Source organism: Thamnophis elegans, chromosome Z, assembly GCF_009769535.1.
Source record: "Thamnophis elegans isolate rThaEle1 chromosome Z, rThaEle1.pri, whole genome shotgun sequence".
Classification (NCBI taxonomy): Eukaryota; Metazoa; Chordata; class Lepidosauria; order Squamata; family Colubridae; genus Thamnophis; species Thamnophis elegans.
Genome location: NC_045558.1, coordinates 110,340,471 through 110,360,440, shown reverse-complemented (window position 1 = coordinate 110,360,440; position 19,970 = coordinate 110,340,471). Strand labels below are relative to the sequence as shown.

Below are 19,970 nucleotides of genomic sequence, written 5' to 3'. Positions count from 1 at the left end.
TGCATTTAGACCAGTTACACCCAAACTACTCTGCCATAATGCCGCCTGATTCAAACAGCAAGGTTAGACATTTTAGTGTAGGGGATCGATTTTACGTCCACAACTATGCTGGGGGATTGCACTGAGCCACCAAAAACCCACCTACCTGCATGACTACGTCATAAGCTGGATGAACCCAACTAAGAGGTCAGGGGTGTTAAGTAGTTTGAGTATGTTAAGCACCTTGAATGCATGTAGTTTCCACCAAGGTCCATTGCTACCAATGGGAACTCATTTAAATCTGATTGGCTGAAGGCCTTACCGAAGTCCTCTAAAAAGGGTGCTGCCGGACAGGACCTTCACTGGATTGTAGTCACTGAATAAAGAGCTGTTGTTACTGAGCCTGAGTCTGCCTCCCCCGTTCACCCAGTCTAACACTGTCTATTCACTTTCCAGAGCAAAATGAGTTATATTCTATCCAGATTTATTACACAAAAAGTATAGGATGGGGGATCAATGCAAAGGATTTACCTGCCAAATATCGTGGAAACCATGCCTTGGGGATGAGTAATGAAGAAACCTATCTTCAGTAGTGAGGTATGCCAGGATGTTAGTTGGAGGGGTGGCACCATTCTAGAAAGTAAGAGCAATGGAAAGGAGAAAGATGCAGGGCACAGGGGGCAATCCTAAGGGAACAGAGAATCTGGAAACATTTTTTTTCTTTCTTCTGGTTTTAGACAAGTATTGCTTAATATCTGGAAGAATTATGGATTCTCTTTAAGTCCCAAAGTGCTCTTCCCAGGTGTAACATTGCTTGATAAGAACATAGATTTTTAAACCAGAACATGCCTATCATAGACTGAACCTTCCCCAGCAGACTGGTGAAAGTAATTGGCTCCAATGTTTTGCAGCTGATAGATGCCAAACCTTATTTTTTTTATTCCATATAACAGAAAAGCAAAGTCCAGTAAGAGCAAAGAAGAAATAAGAATGGTGGTAAATATCTTCAGCATTAAATATAATCTTGATTGAATTTCACATTGATACTCTTATTAACCTCATTTTTCTCTCAGATCTTTACCTACATTTTTTACTAAAATCCTCTGATTCTAATACTTTGAAAATTCATTGCACTATATTCTCTCACAAATTGTCGTATTTTCTAATAGAACTTTAGTATACAGTTAGATGCATTCTATTAAAAGAGAATAATTCTGCAACTTTCTTTCTAAATTTGATTTATAATATTCAACCACTAAACAGGAAGCAAGAGGTATTCCTCCACCCACAAGTTCTGGGGAGAAAGAAAATAGCACAATTTTCAGGTATCACAGAAAATCTAGATGAAAAGATTCCAAATGCAACTGAAGCTTTCTTCCTTTCAAATAATAGTGAACTAGCTTTTTGCCTAAAGCAAGACTAGAACTTAAGTGCCCCCAATTTTCAGCCCAATGCATTGCTACACAACATCAAACTGGGCCTTTCATTACACATCAATTACCTTTAATATTAAAAGTGTGAGATGTTTACATCAACAAAAAAATAATAATATCTTGTATCTTTTTAGGTTACTGGAATCAGAGTAGCTGAAATAAAAAACCATTCTGCTGTCACAGAGATTATCCTACTGGGTCTTACTGATTCCCCTAAACTGCAGATATTTCTCTTCTGGGTGTTTGCCTTCATCTATGCTGCAGCTCTAACAGCCAATATCCTTCTTATCTTTTTCATATCTACTTTCAAGAAACTCCACACACCCATGTACTTCCTCATATTCAATTTGTCCTTACTGAATATATTTTCTGTCTCAGTTACAATTCCTAGGTTACTTCAAAGTCTCTGGACCCATAGAAAAATAATTTCATTTCATGGCTGCATCACACAGATATTTTTCATTATATGGGCATTGGGATCAGAACTGGTGCTTCTCTCATTTATGGCTTTTGATCGCTATGCTGCCATTTGTCATCCTTTGCATTACACAGTTATTATGAGGAAAGAAGTATGTGTTGGCATTGCAATCTTTGTATGGGTTACTGGAATGATAAATACTGCTGTAAATACTGGAGTTCTCCTGCAACTTTCTTTTTGTGATTCCAATGTTATAAATCATTTCTATTGTGATATCCCTACAGTATTACATCTTTCATGTTCAGACACTAGCATAAATGACTTAATGACAAAGGTTGCAGATGTGGTTTATGGCATGTGTACCTGTGGGTTGACTCTAACGTCTTATTTTTTTATAATGAGGACTATCTTCAGGATCCGTTCAACTGAAGGGAAGAAGAAAGCTTTCTCCACATGTTCCTCACATCTCTTTGTAATCAGTTTTTATTTTTCTGCAATCATCTACACGTACATGAGACCCTCTTCTGTCTATTTCTTAGATAAGGACAAGCTTGTGTCTCTTATTTATTCAGTGGTAACTCCAGTTATCAATCCACTCATATATTCTTTGAGAAACAAGGATGTTAAAGAAGCAATGAAAATTTTCACTGGCAATCTCAGGGTTCTACCAAGATCTTAAATTTCATCAGTAAAATATTCCTGCTATTATGGTGAGCATTAAGCAATGTTTCTTCATATATTACATATTGTACTTAAGAGTCTCTTTGTTGGTATAAAATACAAACATATCATATATTGTAACAAAATTGGATATCAAACATTTTGTTTACGTGATTGATATTATTATTTCTTATTTTCAAAAGTACTTCTTAAAACTTTTCTTCCAGGCAACCCAGAAATACAATGAAAACCTGATCATCATAAATTACATGAAAATGTATCTTAAATAAGAATTATTTGATGAAGCATTACTTTAAAACATTCTAGAAATATCTGAAGCTACATTCAGAGTACATATTGAATATTTCTAATTTTGCAATTAGTACTTTTAAAAAAAGGGGGGGGTTATATAGTAAAATTGGTAGAGGAATTAAAAGCATAAATAAAGGAGAATATTTGTAACTCAGGATTGAAAGGAGAAGTTCTTAGTGCTTTCTCAGCATGATTACCCAAACTAGGTAACATAATTAGTGATAGCACTACTAGAATTAGCTAGGTAATATAATCTATGCTAGTGCTGGTGATGTTATCTAAATTGGATAATAAAACATCTGGAAAAAAGCAACCAAACTCAGAGAATACCAAGGGTCCCTGAAATTAAAAGTACTTGATTTGTGGGAAAATAATCATAGACTCACAAGTTTGGTTGATTTGGCTCCTCAACTGTTGTTTGTATTTTACATCATGTTGCTTGTGCTGTTTTTAGATATATGGCATCCAATATTTTGCTACATAAACTGAATTAAATATCATACTTTCATGTTGTAAAGTTCTGTATTGAAAGCCTTCTTTGTCTAAAAGAGCAATCAGCTTTCTTGTTATAGCAGATCATTTTTTTTAAAAAAAAATTGTATTTTGGATTGTTTAGGATTATCCTGAAGTGACACCACAGTGAACAGACAGGGTTAGAAATTTGCATGATTTCTGTAATTGCTGTTACAATTCTTAATATGTTTTTGTTGTCATTCTTTAATAAAAATAACAGTTATAAGACTTTTGATGTAATTAATTTTATTTGTAGTTTACAGAACTGGGAGGGTTGATTGTATTTTGAAAATATTGGATATTTACATAGAAGGAGGGGCCAATGTCATGACAACACAACATGCAGCCTCGACTGTCTGAGACCGCCATTGACACTTTTGCCATTCGACGGTCCAGCAGGACCTAAACCGTCCTGGAGAGACGGTGACCAGGAAGACAAAGCCTTGCTGGTCTCAGGGACACCCCAAAGTCCCTGCTTGACCCAAAGGAAGTGCTTCAAGCCAGTGGCAAACAGGTAGCCCCCAGGCTGATGAAGTCAGAGAAGGCTCCGGAAGGAAAGAAGTGAAAGTGAATCCATCGAGTGGGGGTTTTTTTACTCTGAGAAAGATCACCCAAAGAAAAAAAAATTTAAAGAAAAATTAGTCCTCTAAGAAAAGAATAAAGTGGTGAATTTAATCCTTATTGGACTGCCTTGGAAAGTTTTTGTTCTTTCTTGTAACAATGTTTTGTGGATTGAAGTGATTGTAACATTTCCTGAATGAATTGATTTTTTTCCTTTATTCTTTACTTTCTTTACTTTTTTATCCTATTTTTTGGCTTAAATTAAAACTCTCTTTTTTATTTTAACAAATTTTCCCTTCTATTTGTTATAAAATTCCACCAAAGACAATTAAAGATTTTTGTTTTCCATAAAATTGAGAAAAGTATAAAAAAGTGGAATCTGCCATTCGGAAGCCAGAGTCTGAAGTTTTTTTCTTTGAAACAATGTATCCTTTGTTCATTCCTATTTGATTTTATTGACTTTGTAACTGAAGGGTTTGCAACTTGCTTACAAAACCTGATAAAGACTCAAGGGCATGAATTGCTTCTTGCAGATGTTCTTGGAAAATATTTTGGCAAGAGAAGGAAAGGGAAAGAAAAGATAAGAACCCTTCTCCTTTGAAGAAGAACTTGTGCTTAAGACTTAAAATAAATATAGATATATTGACAAAAGAAGTTTGGAAGGTTAGAATGGCATTGGGTATTAGACTCCTTTTTTCCACTTCATTTTTTTTTTTAAAAAAATGGATCAAAATTCAGATGAGTAAACCTTAAAATTTTGAAACATCCTGGCTGGAATTCAAAATATTTTAGAAGGATTTGGGAGATGTCAGAAGAAGTTGGATAGACTATTTATCACAGTAAAAGATGATGGGGTTGTAGCCCCAAAAATTAAAGAAGAGAATGAAAATATAGAAGATAAAGACAAGACAATAGATGAACTTATTAATGGAGCAAATATGGGTGAAAGTGGAAAGAAGGGAAGATGGAAAAGTGAACTTGACAATTTGGAGTTTTATCCCAGATTTCAAGATACAGGAGGAAAAAAAAGTGCGATAATGATGGAGTTAAGAAGAGAAACCTATTCAGAAATAAGTTTGACAACCAAAGACAAGCTAAAGTTAATAACAATTCAAGGACAAAGAGACTATCTGAGAGATCTTTTAAGCAATATAGTGCAGAGAGAAGTTCATAAAAACTTTATAAAGGAGCTGAAAAGAGAATTGACACAGCAACTGGCAAGAGAGATAAGACTGTTTCGCTACTGGAAAGATACAGGTTGATAATGAAAGTTGATGATAAAAAGTTAGTTAATTTTTGTTGATTAATAAGTAGGGATTTCAGTATTTTGTAGACTGTTTTAGATTATCATTGAATGTTTATTCATTAACATATAATTAATGATGACAATAATAATGAAATGATAACCTTAATTAGTATAAGCAATCTGGCTGAATTGGGACTTAGTGAAAAGATTTATAAATAGTAAATAATTTTTTTGTTAATTACAATAATAATAAGGAAATGTTAATGGATACTTTTGGTGATTAATAAATAGGAATGTTAGCATTTTGTAGATTGTTTTAGATTCGTATTAAATGTTCATCTTGTTAACATATAATTAACTACGATAATAATGATGAAATGATAACCTTAATTAGTAAAAATAACTTGGATATAAATTGTAATTTGGAACTTATGGAAAAGACCTATAAATTTTATTAAAAAATTCTTGTTTAGAGCTTGCTATAAAGGTATAATCTCTTTTGGGCCTGATGAGAGGAGAGGTGATATAAACAGTAAATATTTTTTAGTTAACTACAATAATAAAAGGAAATGTTAATGGATAATGATAAATACATGTGTGTTGTACTAGTAAAAACAAATTGGATATAAGCTTTAAATTGTGAGTTGGGAGGAAGGGGAGGGAATGCTTAGATATCCTACTAGTTGGCTTTGTTTTAGAATATGTTATAAAGGTGTAACGTTTTTGATGGTTTATTGAGATTGCGAATGTATGCCGGTAGGTGGTTGTGTCTTTAAATACAAATGATTTTAGAGAAAAGCACATTTAAATAATTGTAATTAAATGAGAATTGTGGTACAGTGATAGTAAAATACATATTTTTTTCTTTTTTGATTTAAAATGTACAATTCAATTTGAATGAAGTATATGTAATGATTATGGAAGAAACGCATGAAATGCATTTGTAACCAATCGACACACTTTCCACAAGATGTAACGAAAGATGATTCTTTTTTGTGTTTTTGTTTAATTAAAATAAAACTTTTCAAAAAAAGAAAATATTGGATATTTACTATATCACTATTGATAAGAATGTTCATATAGTTTATTTCTGAATTCATCAATTTTCTCATATACTTTATTCTTTCAAGTTTCCTTCTACCACCATCCCTCCAAAATCATTAATTTAATTTAAAAACAATTGAATTCTTATAGTCAAGATTGTGAAGTTAAATTATGTTATTGATCTTATATTTTGGGATACAATTTACCCTAATATTCATTTATTTTCTACAATACACATTTTTATTATAGTTCATTACCAGAATGCTGACACTGAATTTTGTATTTTTGTCCAAGTATCCTTCACAAGTACCTGTGATAGGTAAATATTGTTTCTTATATATTAAATACATTTTCACATGTCTTTAAGCTGTTCGGAGTAACACTTCCTTTTGCAAATGGTGGTTTTGTCAATGCTGCTCCAATAGTTTTTAGGATTGTGTTCATCGTAGTTCTTTTATTTGTGCTATCTGTGCTTTCTTTCTTTTTTTCCCCCTTTATTTGTATGCCGCCCTTCTCCCTGGGGGGACTCAGGGCGGCTCACAGTTCAAAAAAAGGGGGGGGGGAGGACAAACAATTTCCAACATACAAACAATACAACATATTAAAAAACACAACATCCACACAAATTCGAGTGGGGTTAGAGTCTTAACCCCAGGCCAGCTGGGACAGCCAGATCTTTAGGGCGGCGTGGAAAGACTGGAGGGTGGTAAGAGTCCGAATCTCCACGAGGAGTTCGTTCCAGAGGGTCGGAGCAGCCACCGAGAAGGCTCTCCTCCGGGTAGTTGCCAGTCTACACTGGCTAGATGATGGAATTCGGAGGAGGCCTAATCTATGCGATCGTATCGGTCTAGTGGAGGTAATTGGCAGTAGGCGGTCTCTCAAGTACCCAGGTCCAATACCATGAAGGGATTTGTAGGTGATAAGAAGCACCTTGAATCACACCAGGAGATCAACAGGTAGCCAGTGCAGCTCGCGGAGGATAGGTGTTACATGGGTGAACCGAGGTGCACCCACTATCGCTCGCGCGGCCGCATTCTGGACCAGCTGAAGTCGCCGAATGCTCTTCAAGGGCAGCCCCATGTAGAGCACATTGCAGTACTCCAGCCTAGAGGTCACAAGGGCACGAGTGACTGTTGTGAGAGCCTCCCGGTTCAGGTAGGGGCGCAACTGGTGGACCAGGTGAACCTGGGCAAATGCCCCCCGGTCACAGCTGACAAGTGATGTTCGAAGGTCAGCTGTGGGTCCAGGAGGACTCCCAAGTTGCGAACCCTGTCTGAGGGGCGTATAATTTGACCCCCCAGCCTGAGAGATGGAACACTTGGCCAATTCGCAGGAGGGAAACACAGCAGCCACTCGGTCTTTTCTGGATTGAGCACAAGTTTGTTGACCCCCATCCAGTCTTTAACAGCCTCAAGACCCTGGCTCATCACATCCATCGCTTCGTTGAGTTGGCACGGGGCGGACAGATACAACTGTGTATCGTCCGCATACTGGTGGTATTTTATCCCGTGCCGTCGAATGATCTCACCCAGCGGTTTCATGTAGATGTTGAAAAGAAGGGGGGACAGGACCGAACCCTGCGGCACCCCATACGTTAGGGGCCTAGGGGTCGATCTCTGCCCCCCGACTAACACCGACTGCGACCTGTCTGAGAGGTAAGAGGAGAACCACTGTAAAACAGTGCCTCCCACCCCCACCTCCTGCAGTCGTCGCAGAAGGATACCATGGTCGATGGTATCGAAAGCCGCCGAGAGGTCAAGGAGCACCAGGATGGAGGCGTGGCCTCCATCCCTGGCTCTCCAGAGATCATCGGTCAACGCGACCAAAGCGGTTTCTGTTCTGCAGCTGGGTCTGAAGACCGACTGGAATGGATCGAGATAGCTGGCTTCCTCCAAGGACCGCTGGAGCTGAAAGGCCACCACCTTCTCAACAACCTTCCCCACAAAGGGGAGGTTGGAAACCGGATGGTAGTTATTTAAAACAGCTGGATCCAAGGATGGTTTCTTCAGGAGGGGTCTCACCACTGCCGCCTTTAAAGCAGGGGGAAAGACCCCCTCCCGTAGAGAGGCGGTAACAACCGCCTGGATCCAGCCTCGTGTCACCTCTCTGCTGTTTACAACCAGCCAGGAGGGGCACGGGTCCAGCACACATGTGGAGGCACCTACAGCTCTCATCGCCTTGTCCACATCCTCAGGGGTAACAGCTTGAAACTCAATCCAGCGATGGCTTACCAGATTATCCCTTAGTGCCTCGGCTGGTTCTGCAGAATTGGAGTCCAGGTCCGCCCGGAACCGAGCAACCTTGTCTGCGAGGAATTGGACGTAATCTTCAGCCCTGCCCTGCAGCGGATCGCCCGTATCCCTCCTATTTAGGAGGGAACGGGTTATCCTAAACAGGGCGGCTGGGCGCGACTCGGCAGACGCAACCAGAGAGGCAATGTGTGTTCTCTTAGCCGTCCTAATTGCTCGAATGTATTCTCTGGTGCAGGTTGTTAAAAGTGCTTGGCTCGATTCGGATTTACTGGACCTCCATAAGTGCTCTAGGCGTCTCCTTTGGCGCTTCCTCTCCCGGAGTTCCTCAGTAAACCAAGGAGCCCTCTGGGATCCACTGCCTTGGAGCGGCCGTAGAGGCGCAATCCGGTTAAGAGACTTCGTCTTTACCACAGTCATTTTATTTCTATCTTTATATGTTTTGATTTTCTCCCCTTTTGCTCTTCTACTGTTTCCCAATCCTACAATGTCCATTATCCTGACTTCTTCTTTGTTGGCTTTATTATCAAAATTATTAAGTCTGACGTTATATGGCAGGTGGTGCTCTGTTTGAATTTTAAGTCTCAGAGCATTTTAGCTTCTTTATTTTTTAATCACTTTGCCTATTTTGTAGTTTTACCAGTTCTTGCCTGCAGGAAAGTTGTATTTCTTTCAAGTATTTCAATGCATCATCATCATCATCATCATCATCATCATCATCATCATTATTATTATTATTATTATACAATTGTATCACAGCGGCCAGTTATTTTGCCGGATTTGGCATTGGTTACTAGTCGGGCCCCACCCAGGGGCCTAGGACGTCGTAACATATTTTCGTAATATACGTGCAGATCCAAGCAGTGCGGCTTTTTGCATTTGATTGATGGTGATTTTGTCAATTTTTAACTGTTTTAAATGTAATTCCAGTGCTTTTGGAATAGCACCCAGTGTGCCAATTACCACTGGAATTACCACTGCTAGTTTGTGCCATAGTCATTGAATTTCGATTTTTAAGTCCTGGTATTTTGCGATTTTTTCATGTTCCTTCTCGGTGACCCTGCTATCACCTGGTATTGCGATGTCTATGATTGTGACCTTATTTTTCTCAACCAGTGTGATGTCTGGTGTATTATGCACCAGTATTTTGTCGGTTTGTATACGGAAATCCCACAAGATCTTGACCATCTGATTTTCGGTGACTTTTTCAGGCTGATGTTCCCACCAGTTTGTTGCTGTTTTAATATTATAATTTTTGCACAAATTCCAATGGATCATTTGTGCTACTGAATTGTGCCGCAATTTATAATCAGTCTGCACGATTTTTTTACAGCAGCTGAGTATGTGATCAACAGTTTCATCAGCTTCTTTGCAAAGTCTGCATTTGGCATCATCAGAGGATTTTTCTATTTTGGCCTTAATGGCATTTGTGTGGATAGCTTGTTCTTGCGCAGCCAGGATTAGTGACTCTATTTCTTTCTTTAATGTACCTGTTGTTAACCATTTTTTTTTCCAGAAATTGGCCATGCAGTGCTTTGTTCTGCCAACTCTCCATTCTTGATTTTATCACTTCTTTTCTATATTCTTGTTTCGTCTGTTGGGCCTTCAGTAGATTTTTGTTCTTTACTTCGATTAATAGATGTTCTTGACTTTCTTTTAAATAATCAGCCAGTGCATGTTTTTCTTCTTCAACTGTTTGCTTCACTTGTAATAATCCTCTGCCACCTGATTTTCGGGGCAGGTACAGTCTATCAGTATCACCACGTGGATGTAAACTGTAGTGCATTGTCATTAGTTTCCTGGTTTTTCGGTCCAAAAGGTCCAAATCAGCTTGTGTCCAGTTAACTATACCAGCTGTGTATCTTATAACTGGTATTGCCAAGGTATTTATGGCCTTGATTGTATTTCCACCATTCAATTTAGATTTCAAAATTTTCCTACATCTGTTGGTGTACTCTCGCCTGACAATAGTTTTTACTTCTCCATGCTTGAGTTCTGCAGTTATCCAACTGCAGAATGCCTAAGTATTTGTCGGCTTCATTTTCACTGCATTTAATTAGTTGGCCATTGGGCATTTCAATTCCCTCACATGCAGTGATTTTGCCCCTTTTTATGGATACAGTGGCACATTTTTCCATGCCAAACTGCATTGAAATATCAGTGCTGAATACTCGGACTGTGTTTGTCAATGATTGGATTTCTATTTCTGACTTTCCATAGAGTTTCAAATCATCCATATATAGTAAATGCAAAAATTTTTAAGCTTCTTTGGCTGTTTGGTAGCCTAATTTCATTTTTTTTAAGATTACTGATAGTGGGATCATTGTGATGATGAAGAGAAGAGGTGAAAGTGAATCACCCTGGAAAATTCCTCGCTTGATGTTAACCATTCCATAGAGCTCATTCCCTATTTCCAACTCAGTTCTCCATTGTTTCATCGCCTTTTCATTAAAGGATGTAATATTTTTGCTAATGCCATTTGTTTCTAAGCATTTTATGATCCAACTATGTGGCAGTGAGTCAAATGCCTTTTTGTAATCAATCCAGACCATATTCAAGTTCGTTTTTCTGTTCTTACAATTTTCTAATATCATTTTATCAGTTAGAAGCTGATCTTTTGTGCCCCTTCTCCTTCTTTTGTTGCCTTTTTGCTCTACTGGCAAGATGTTGTTTGTTTCCAAATAATCCATCATGTTATCTGCAATAATGCCTGTGAGTAATTTGAAGGTTGTTGGTAAGCATGTTATTGGTCTGTAGTTTTCAGGTGTTGTTCCTTTAGTTGCATCTTTCTGAATCAAGTATGTTTTTCCAGTTGTCAACCATTCATCAATTTGGCCCTTTTGTAAAATTTCATTCAGTTGCCTGGCCAATATTGCATGTAAACTGGTCAGATAGCCAGAAACCATGTAATTGGTCCTTTCCAGGTGATGTCCAATTCTTTACCTTTTTAACTCGATTTTTGACCATCTCAGTTGTTATTTCTAATACTTGCATTTGTTTGTTGCCAATGCTTTTCTCAAAGTCATGTATCCATTTGCTTCCTTATTGTAGTCCTTTGCATTTTCCCACAATTCTTTCCAGAATTCAACTGTGGCCTGTTTTTCTGGTTTTTCACTTTTGGTGTCATCATTCACATTAAGACTTTGATAAAAACGCTGTTGGTCTGATTGAAATTGCTGATTTTGTTTATATTGGATGATTCGTGCCTCATATCTTTCAATTTTTCTAGCTGTTGCTGTTATCTGCTGTTTTACAATCTCTACAGCTTCATTGATGTTTCTTGTATCCAATCTATATCTTCTGATTAGCTGATCTATGATTTTGTTGTTTTTAAGCTGTTGCTCATGCATGTTCTTTAAGTTACTAGCATCTGCCCTTAATTTTTTGATTTTTTGTTCTAAACGGATTTTCCACTTTGGCTTTGATGCTTTTTCTGTTGTGTGACTAGGTACTTTAATTTTAATACCTAGTTCATTAGTGACTATTACAGCTGTGCTGTACATTAACTGGTTTTTTTCCAAGATGGATCCCGGTTCAATTGTTGAAAACACTGCATTTTCATGATAGGGGCCAAAATTTTCTTAGGCACAGTTTTTAGTGATGGTAAACGTTGCCTTTCCTCATTAAGCAGAAAATGGTCCATGATCTTATCCTTCAATTCTTTTTGTTTTTGAGTTAGTTCATCAGTTGGTTCAGTGATAATTCGTTCTAGTGGTGGTAATGTTATTTCCTCCACGAGAGCTTCTTCTGGGATTTCTACTATAATGTCTTTAGTTGTGTCTTGAATATCAGTTATTTCTGCTTGTGATATTGTTTTTTTGGGTTTTGCAATTTGCCTGAATTTCCTCATGTTCAACTTCACTAAACACTTTATTCCGTATAATAAATCGCCTTTGATCTGCTAGTCGTTGTTCACTAACATTTGAATCTGGATATTGTTGTTTCCATAATTCATACATTCGCTTTAAATAGCCTCTTTTTCTGGCTCTGAGTTGTAGTAACAGGCCATTATGGCACGGTTTTCATCTGCACTATATTTTTGTCGTTTTGTTGGCTGGTCCACTTGTAGCCCACTTGTCAACGGATGTCCAGGGATCCAACATCCGCCGTGGCCCTTGTTAACCCGCGTGACGACCGATGCGGTATGGAATTCTTATTTGTTTTTTTCACCATATTGTATGGGTTGGCGGGGTTTTTTTTTTACGGGACCAGATGCCATCCTGACCCCAACCCTCCTCCTTTCTCATCCGGGCTTGTTACCGGCAACGGCGGAGTTGTTGTTGTTGTTATTGTTGTTGTTGTTGTTATTATTATTATTACCTGGTCCATGATTAGTTTGTGTGATATTCTTACAGATATCTACTATTTCTTCAGTTGCACAAACAACATTTGTTATCTATTGCTATCTTCTCAATGTTGGATTTTATGTATTTACTCTTAATGCTTTGTCTGGTGCAGTCACAATTAGTCCCTCTGTCTCTTTCTTCATCTTTCCTGCTCTTAGCCATTGCTAGGTCTTGTTATTTTCTTTGCCTATTTTTTTATGAACTGGCTATGCAATACTTCAACATTTTCTTTTCTATTCTTTATTTTTCCTTCTTGTAAGTCAGTTTGGTCACTCAGATACTCTGTAAGCCTTCATGGAATTCTAACTTCAATGCATCTTCTTCACTGTCCTTCAGACATTCTTCCAAAGCTCTTTTTTCTTCCTCAGCTGATTGATGTACAAATTTAGCAGCATATCATCTATTGAGATTCTCAATCATCCAGGTCATGAGTGTCTCCCAGGTGCTTTTTCCAAAAGGAACGGATTTTCTTGGTTTTTGTCTCGGAAACATTTTGCATCTCATCCAAGAAGTTTCTTCAATTCTGAAGAATTGAAGAAGCTTCTTGGATGAGAAGTAAAATGTTTTCAAAGGAAAAAAATGTTCAATTGCCTTTATGAAAAAGCACAATTGGTATAAAATACAATGCTATAAGAAATATAAACCAAAAATGAACAGGAACAGGAAAATAGTATCAAGAAAGAAACACTAGGAGATAGCTAGGAACCATGTTTATTTTTACAACTTTGACAGTTTTACACACACACACACACACACAAACACACACTTTAGAGAATGTTACTATATCTACCATTAGTTATTAATTGGACAGTTTGGACCATAGTAAAAGTCTTCTATTTAAAATATAAAAAAATAGTTGCCAGGTATTTGTAAATGGGCAAAGGAGAAGTGAGTTGTGAATTATCATACATATGTGAAATTCTAATTCTATCTGTGTGAAGATTTTTTGTATTCAAATTGATGTTAAATTATATTAAAGGAATATAGTCAATGTTTTTGAAATTGGAAGAAGAAATATTATGAACTGTGCTATGTTTATATCACTATTTTGAATATTATTTTAGGCTTGAATATCAACAATAAAAACCAAAACCAGAAAGGTGAATAAATATGCTGTGAATTGCAATTTGTAAATGAGTAGTGAAAGTCTTGGATGAGATATTAAGATGCCATCTTGTATCTATACCTACATGAGTAGAAAGGAACTGCACAACCAATTGTTTTTCCCATGATACTTTGTAAACATGAAAGCTGGGCTTGGAAGCAGCAGAGAGGAAGAATGTTTACCAGTAATGTTGTCTTCTGCATCATTAGACTCTGTACTCAGTCACTCGTGCCTTAGTCATATCCTGATTGAATTACTGCAGTCCTATACATGGGGTTATCTTTGGAGAATATTTGCAAGCTAAAACTGGGATATTTTTGGAGGCTCCTAAGATGGCACATGTAACACATTGTTACATGAGCTGCATTGGTTACCAGTTGCTTCTGGGTCCAATTCCAGGTATTGGTGATCACTTAGAGCTGTCTTCTATGTCATGGTCCCAGAATTTCTTAACACCTGAGGTATGATCTGCCCCCCCTCCTCCACTCTTAAAACATGGCTCTGCTGATGGTGGTGTGCAATGCTGGACATGATTTACTGAATGAGAAATAAATGTTCACCCCTGTACTGTCCTTCACTTTATTTATTGAATTGATGTTATTCTTAATTTTAAATTTTTAAAACTATGTTTTTATACTATTATAAGCTGTCCAGAATCACTCAACACAGGGTGACAGGTGGAATACTGTATAAAGTTAATCAATCAATAAAAATGCCAAATGTAGCTATAGATCTAGATGAAGATGTGCCAAAATAGTAGTTAGAAGGGTGACACCTGGCCACCTAGTAAAACTAGGAGAAAGGAGAAAGTATAGGGACAAAGGGCAAATTTAAGAGAACACAAAATCTGGAAACATTCTCCTTTCTCTGTTCTGGTTTTGGATAAACATTACTTCGTAACTGAAGCTTTAATGATTCTCTTAGAAGTCTCCAATGTGCTTCTCCCAGGGGTAACAACAGTTTATAAAAAGAAAAATAAATAAATTAGAGTCTGTGTTATTAGGAGATAAGAGTGCCTACTAGACTCAGTCCTCCCATCTGACTGATGAAAGGTTTTCCTCTAATGTTTTGCAAACTATTAATGGTCAAATCATATTTTCTTTTGTCCCGTCCAACAGAAAAAATAATCCAGCAAAAACAAGGAAAAATAAGGATGAAGATAAATGTCTTCAACATTAGTTGTAACCTTGAATTAGTTTCACATTCATGTTGTTACTATCCTCATTTTTCTGCCAGATCTTTACCTATTTTTTAAAAACGATCAATTCTAACACATTAGTTGGTATTTTGAACCAATGATCTTCACTGCACTATATTCTCTCACAAAGCTCATATTATTCCGTAGAATTATATTTTATTATTTTCTAAATATTATCTGCTAAGTAAAAAGAGGAAGATTTATTTCACATTCACTAAATTCTGAGAGTGACAAATAGCTGAAATTTCAAATAAGACACTGACAGAATGATTGCATGAAAAGTTTTTAAAATGTTAGTAAGGTTTTCTGCTGACATGTAATACTGAACTAGTTTTGTGCCTGAAGCATGGCTAGAACCTCTGGCCTCTCAATTTTCAGCTCAGTGCTTTTCTTCATAATATCTAATTCAATCTTTCTACACACAATAGTAACAGTTAATATTATTAATATGATGAGCTGGTTAAGACATTAAATAATTCATAATATAATGTATTTTCCCAGGTCACTGGAGACAGAATTGTTGAAATAAAAAACCATTCCACTATTACAGAGTTTATCTTTCTGGGTTTCACTGATTCTCCTGAACTGCAGATTCTTCTCTTCTGGGTGTTTACCTTTATCATATTTAATTTCAAGAAACTCCACACACTCATGTAATTCCTCAGATTCAATTTGTCCTTAATAAATATCTTGGCTATCTCAGTTACCATTCCTAGGTTACTCCAAAGCGTCTAGAGCCATAGAAATACAATTTCATATTATGGCTGCATCTCACAGGTATTTTTCATTCTATGCACCTTAGGGTCAGAGACAGTCCTCCTCTCATTTATAGCTTTTGATTGCTATGCTGCCATTTGTCATCCTTTGCATTACACAGTTATTATGAGGAAAAAAGTATGTGTTGGCATTGCAATTTTTGTATGGCTTACTGGAATGATCGATGCTGTTGTAAATTCTGGAGTTCTGCTGCACCTTTCTTTTTGTGATTCCAATGTCATTAATCATTTTTTCCACTATTAAATCTTACATGTTCAGACATCAGCATAAATGATATTTTGGCAAAGATTGCAAATGTGTTATATTGCATGGGTACCTTTGGGTTGACTCTAACTTCCTATTTTTTTATATTGAGGACTATCTATTCTACTGAAGGGAAGAAGAAAGTATTCTCCACATGCTCATCACACCTCTTTGTAGTCAGTTTTTACTTTTCTGAAATCATCTCCGTCCCCCTTCCGTCTATTCTCAGGATAAGGACAAGCTTGTGTGTCTCATTTATTCAGTGGTAACCCCAATTGTTAATCCACTCATATATGCTTTGAGAAACAAAGATGTTAAAGATGCAATAAAATTGTTCACTAGAAATCTCAGATTGTTTCCAAGAGCTTAAGGTTCAAGAATCAAATATTCCAACAATTCTGATTAATAGAAAACAATGTTTCTTCATTGTTAAATATTGTACTTAAATGTCTCATTCTGATTATAAAAATATATGCATCCATAGCCATATCCTGTAACAAACCTTGATTACGCGTATTCTGCTATAATTTTGCACCAGTGAGACTAAAAACAATTTCGTTGTATTTATTTGTACAATGACAATAAAGACTATACTATACTATATTGTGTTTTCATTACTATTATATTGGTACATTATGCTATTTCTTATTTTTAAAAGGTCATCTTAAGTCTTTTCTTTCTGGAAACTTTAAAATGCAATGAAAACCTGATTTGTAGCTTCATCAGCTATATGTAAATATCAGTGACGTGTGGTAAAGACGAGGAGGAGTGAGGCAGCGGCGGTGGCTCTTCAGGGATAGTGACAGAAGGGGCTCCGGATGCCTGCGCCATCTCCTGCGCGTCTTCTGGGACTCGCCCAGTCTGGCGCGCAGCACTTTAAAGGGCATGCCACTGCCCCGGGCCTGGCCATACAGCCCACTGGCACTTTAAAGTGCATGCCACTGCCCCGGCCATACAGCAGGACCTGCTTTATGGCCGGAAGGCATGCTGGCACTTTAAAGTGCATGCCGCTGCCCCGGCCATACAGCAGGACCTGCTTTATGGCCGGAAGGCACGCTGGCACTTTAAAGTGCATGCCGCTGCCCCGACCATACAGCAGGCTGTATGACCGGGCTCGGGGTGGTGGCATGCATTTTAAAGTGCCAGCACGCCTCCCGGCCATAAAGTAGGACATGTTTCACTCTATGGTGAATGGCCAGAAGACACGCCAGCACTTTAAAGTGAATGCCACCTCGCCTCTGAGCAAGGGTTAAAAGGCGAAAAATTCCTTATGCAAAGGAGGCACATAGTTCTCTCGCCTCCCCCTGCAGTTAGCACTAAGAATAAACTTTAAGGACCAAAATAAATCTCTGTAGATATGCAAGTATATGCAAAACTAAAAATCCTACAGGCTTTTAAAAGTTATTTTCTCTTATTAAAACATCCAATCTCCAAAGGACATAATTAGGAGACAGTATAAAAGTAGTCTGACATGGGGATTACATATTCAGAGACAATAAAATAAACTTGTTGCATTACAGTTTTTAAATTTTATAAGATTCCATTTATGTGTCCGTAATGCTCTAATCTGGACATCTACAAGCCCGCTAAAAATGTATTTAAGCTAAGCAAGTGTAGAGATAATTTCAACACTACGGCTTGTTTACTACATCTTTGTCTTCTCCCCAGCAATTTAACTACCTTGACTGATAAGGAGCATTTGAAAGCCTGGTTTTCAAACAAAAAAGGTTTTCAATTATTTTGTAAGCTTTTATTGCATTGGAAAGCTTCTGTCTCTGTATGGATTTCTTCCATTATCCCCATATTTTTGAATATATACATATATAATAGGGATGCTTATTAATAGAATGAAAAACAGTCTACATGGCAAGGAAGATCTCTACACAAAGTGATATGCTGCTTCATTTCCTTGCATCACAAATCTGAACATGAAGAACTCTTCCACTATTACAAAATTCATCTTGATAGGTTTTTCGAGTTCTCTTGAAAATCAAATGCTCATCTTTTGGACTTTCTTTCTCATCTATGCTGTGGCTCTGGTAGGAAACTTCCTAATCATCCTTGCCATCACTACCTGCAGGAAACTTCACACACCCATGTACTTTTTGTTAATCAATTTGTCTATTATAAATGTATGTTCAATTTCTATAATAGTTCCCAAATTACTCCAAATTCTTCTGACCCAGAGAAAGACAATTGGGTTTCCTGGCTGCATTGCACAGGTATTTCTCTTTACTTTGACTTTAGGAACAGAGCTCCTGCTTCTTGCATTTATGGCTTTTGATCGCTATGCTGCTATTTGCCAACCTCTGCAATATACAGTAATCATGAGGAAGGAGGTTTGCTTTGGGACAATGGCTGGGCTATGGCTGATAGGCATAATGAATTCCTCAATTCAGACAGGACTTGTACTACAGCTTTCCTTCTGTGATTCAAACATCATCAATCACTTCTTCTGCTATCTACCACCAATGTTCAAGATCTCCTGTTCAGACACAAGTCTGAATGAAATCATGGTTTTTGCAGCTTCCATTGTCATTGCCATAGGCAGCTGTACCCTGACCTTCTTATCTTATTGGTTTATTCTGAGGAGCATCTTCAGAATCCGTTCCACAGAAGGAAAGAAAAAGGCCTTCTCCACATGCTCTTCCCATCTCTTGGTTGTCAGCTTTTACTACTCCACCATTATCTATACATTCCTCCGTCCTGCTTCAATGTACTCTTTAGAGGAAGACAAAGTGATTGCTATTATTTATTCTGTGGTCACTCCAGTCCTCAATCCGCTTATATACTCTCTGAGAAACACTGATGTTAAGCAAGCTCTCAAAAAACTTATTGACAGAAAATTCTTCCAGCAAAAGTTGTTTTAATGAATTATTTTAAAATCTTCATGTGAGTGGAAAAATATATAAAAATATGAAGATAATTTGGTAATGTGAATATTCATCAAATATATTCTGAGGAAGGTTTTTTTCTTTTCTTTTCTCTGTGTTTACATTTTCTTATTGATATTTCATTTTCTTTTAGAAAATAAGCATTAGGGATTATTTTTAGGGAGTGTCTTAATTTTTTAAATTTACAGGAGGTGGTGAGCGCAAATTTAACAGATTTTAAAAAGTCTATATTGAATTGCAATAATAGTCTAAAGGAAGCAGGGCCATCCAGTTTATATGCTTAAATAAATGCAAGATGTGAAAAGAATAAGGGGGATGTATAATTGCATTTTAGAAAATGTAGTTTAAAAGAGTGAAACAACTTTCCAATTACTTGGAAAGTATTAATGTTGATACTTGAAATACATTAATTTTCAGATCATTATCATCTGTTTCCCCCCCCCCTTTTTTCTATCAGCAGTTTGCAACAGATTTGAACAAACATACCTTTTCTCTGATTTTCCTATAGAGTTACAATAACTAAAGAGGTTTTGAAACATTGCTGTCTGTTACTGTTAATATATTCAATCTCCTGCCTTGAAATGTTGTTGCATTGAATAGAGAGGAAATACATGGTGACATGCAATATGTTATGTATGCATATGTAAGAAAGAGAAGACAATATTTGTTCTTGGTAAACTTTTATTAACGTTTCAAAATATTTTGAATCTAACTTTCTTTATATTCATGATCTGTATAATTGATGGGTTCTTTCCTTTTATTATTTGGCTACAAACTAATATAAGATTCATCCATAAATTCATTTATTCATATAGGTCCATAAAGTTAATAAATGAATACAACTGATTGAAACATTATACAAAATAAGACTTGATAACTTCAGTTACCTGATGCATTTTGCTACTTACATTCCAAACCTACAAATAAGTAATATAAATTTAATATTAACAAAGAGGCAGTACATGAAGATCAATGTTGGTTAGATGATGCAG

The 19,970-nt window shown here is 36.9% G+C and overlaps 2 protein-coding genes and 1 pseudogene across 2 annotated transcripts; all 3 read left to right on the top strand.

Moving 5' to 3' along the window:
• Positions 1 to 549: 549 nt before the first annotated feature.
• On the top strand, positions 550 to 2,509 carry LOC116521389 (olfactory receptor 13G1-like). The gene is made up of 2 exons (XM_032236065.1): positions 550 to 576; positions 1,547 to 2,509. The coding sequence occupies exons 1-2, from the start codon at positions 550 to 552 to the stop codon at positions 2,507 to 2,509; spliced, it is 990 nt and encodes a 329-aa protein (XP_032091956.1).
• Positions 2,510 to 14,198: 11,689 nt separating this feature from the next.
• LOC116521388 lies at positions 14,199 to 16,454 on the top strand (annotated as a pseudogene).
• A 1,555-nt stretch (positions 16,455 to 18,009) lies between these two features.
• Positions 18,010 to 18,954, top strand: LOC116521387 (olfactory receptor 13G1-like). Its single transcript, XM_032236064.1, has one exon. The coding sequence runs from the start codon at positions 18,013 to 18,015 to the stop codon at positions 18,952 to 18,954; it is 942 nt and encodes a 313-aa protein (XP_032091955.1). The 5' UTR covers positions 18,010 to 18,012.
• The last annotated feature ends 1,016 nt before the right edge of the window (positions 18,955 to 19,970 follow it).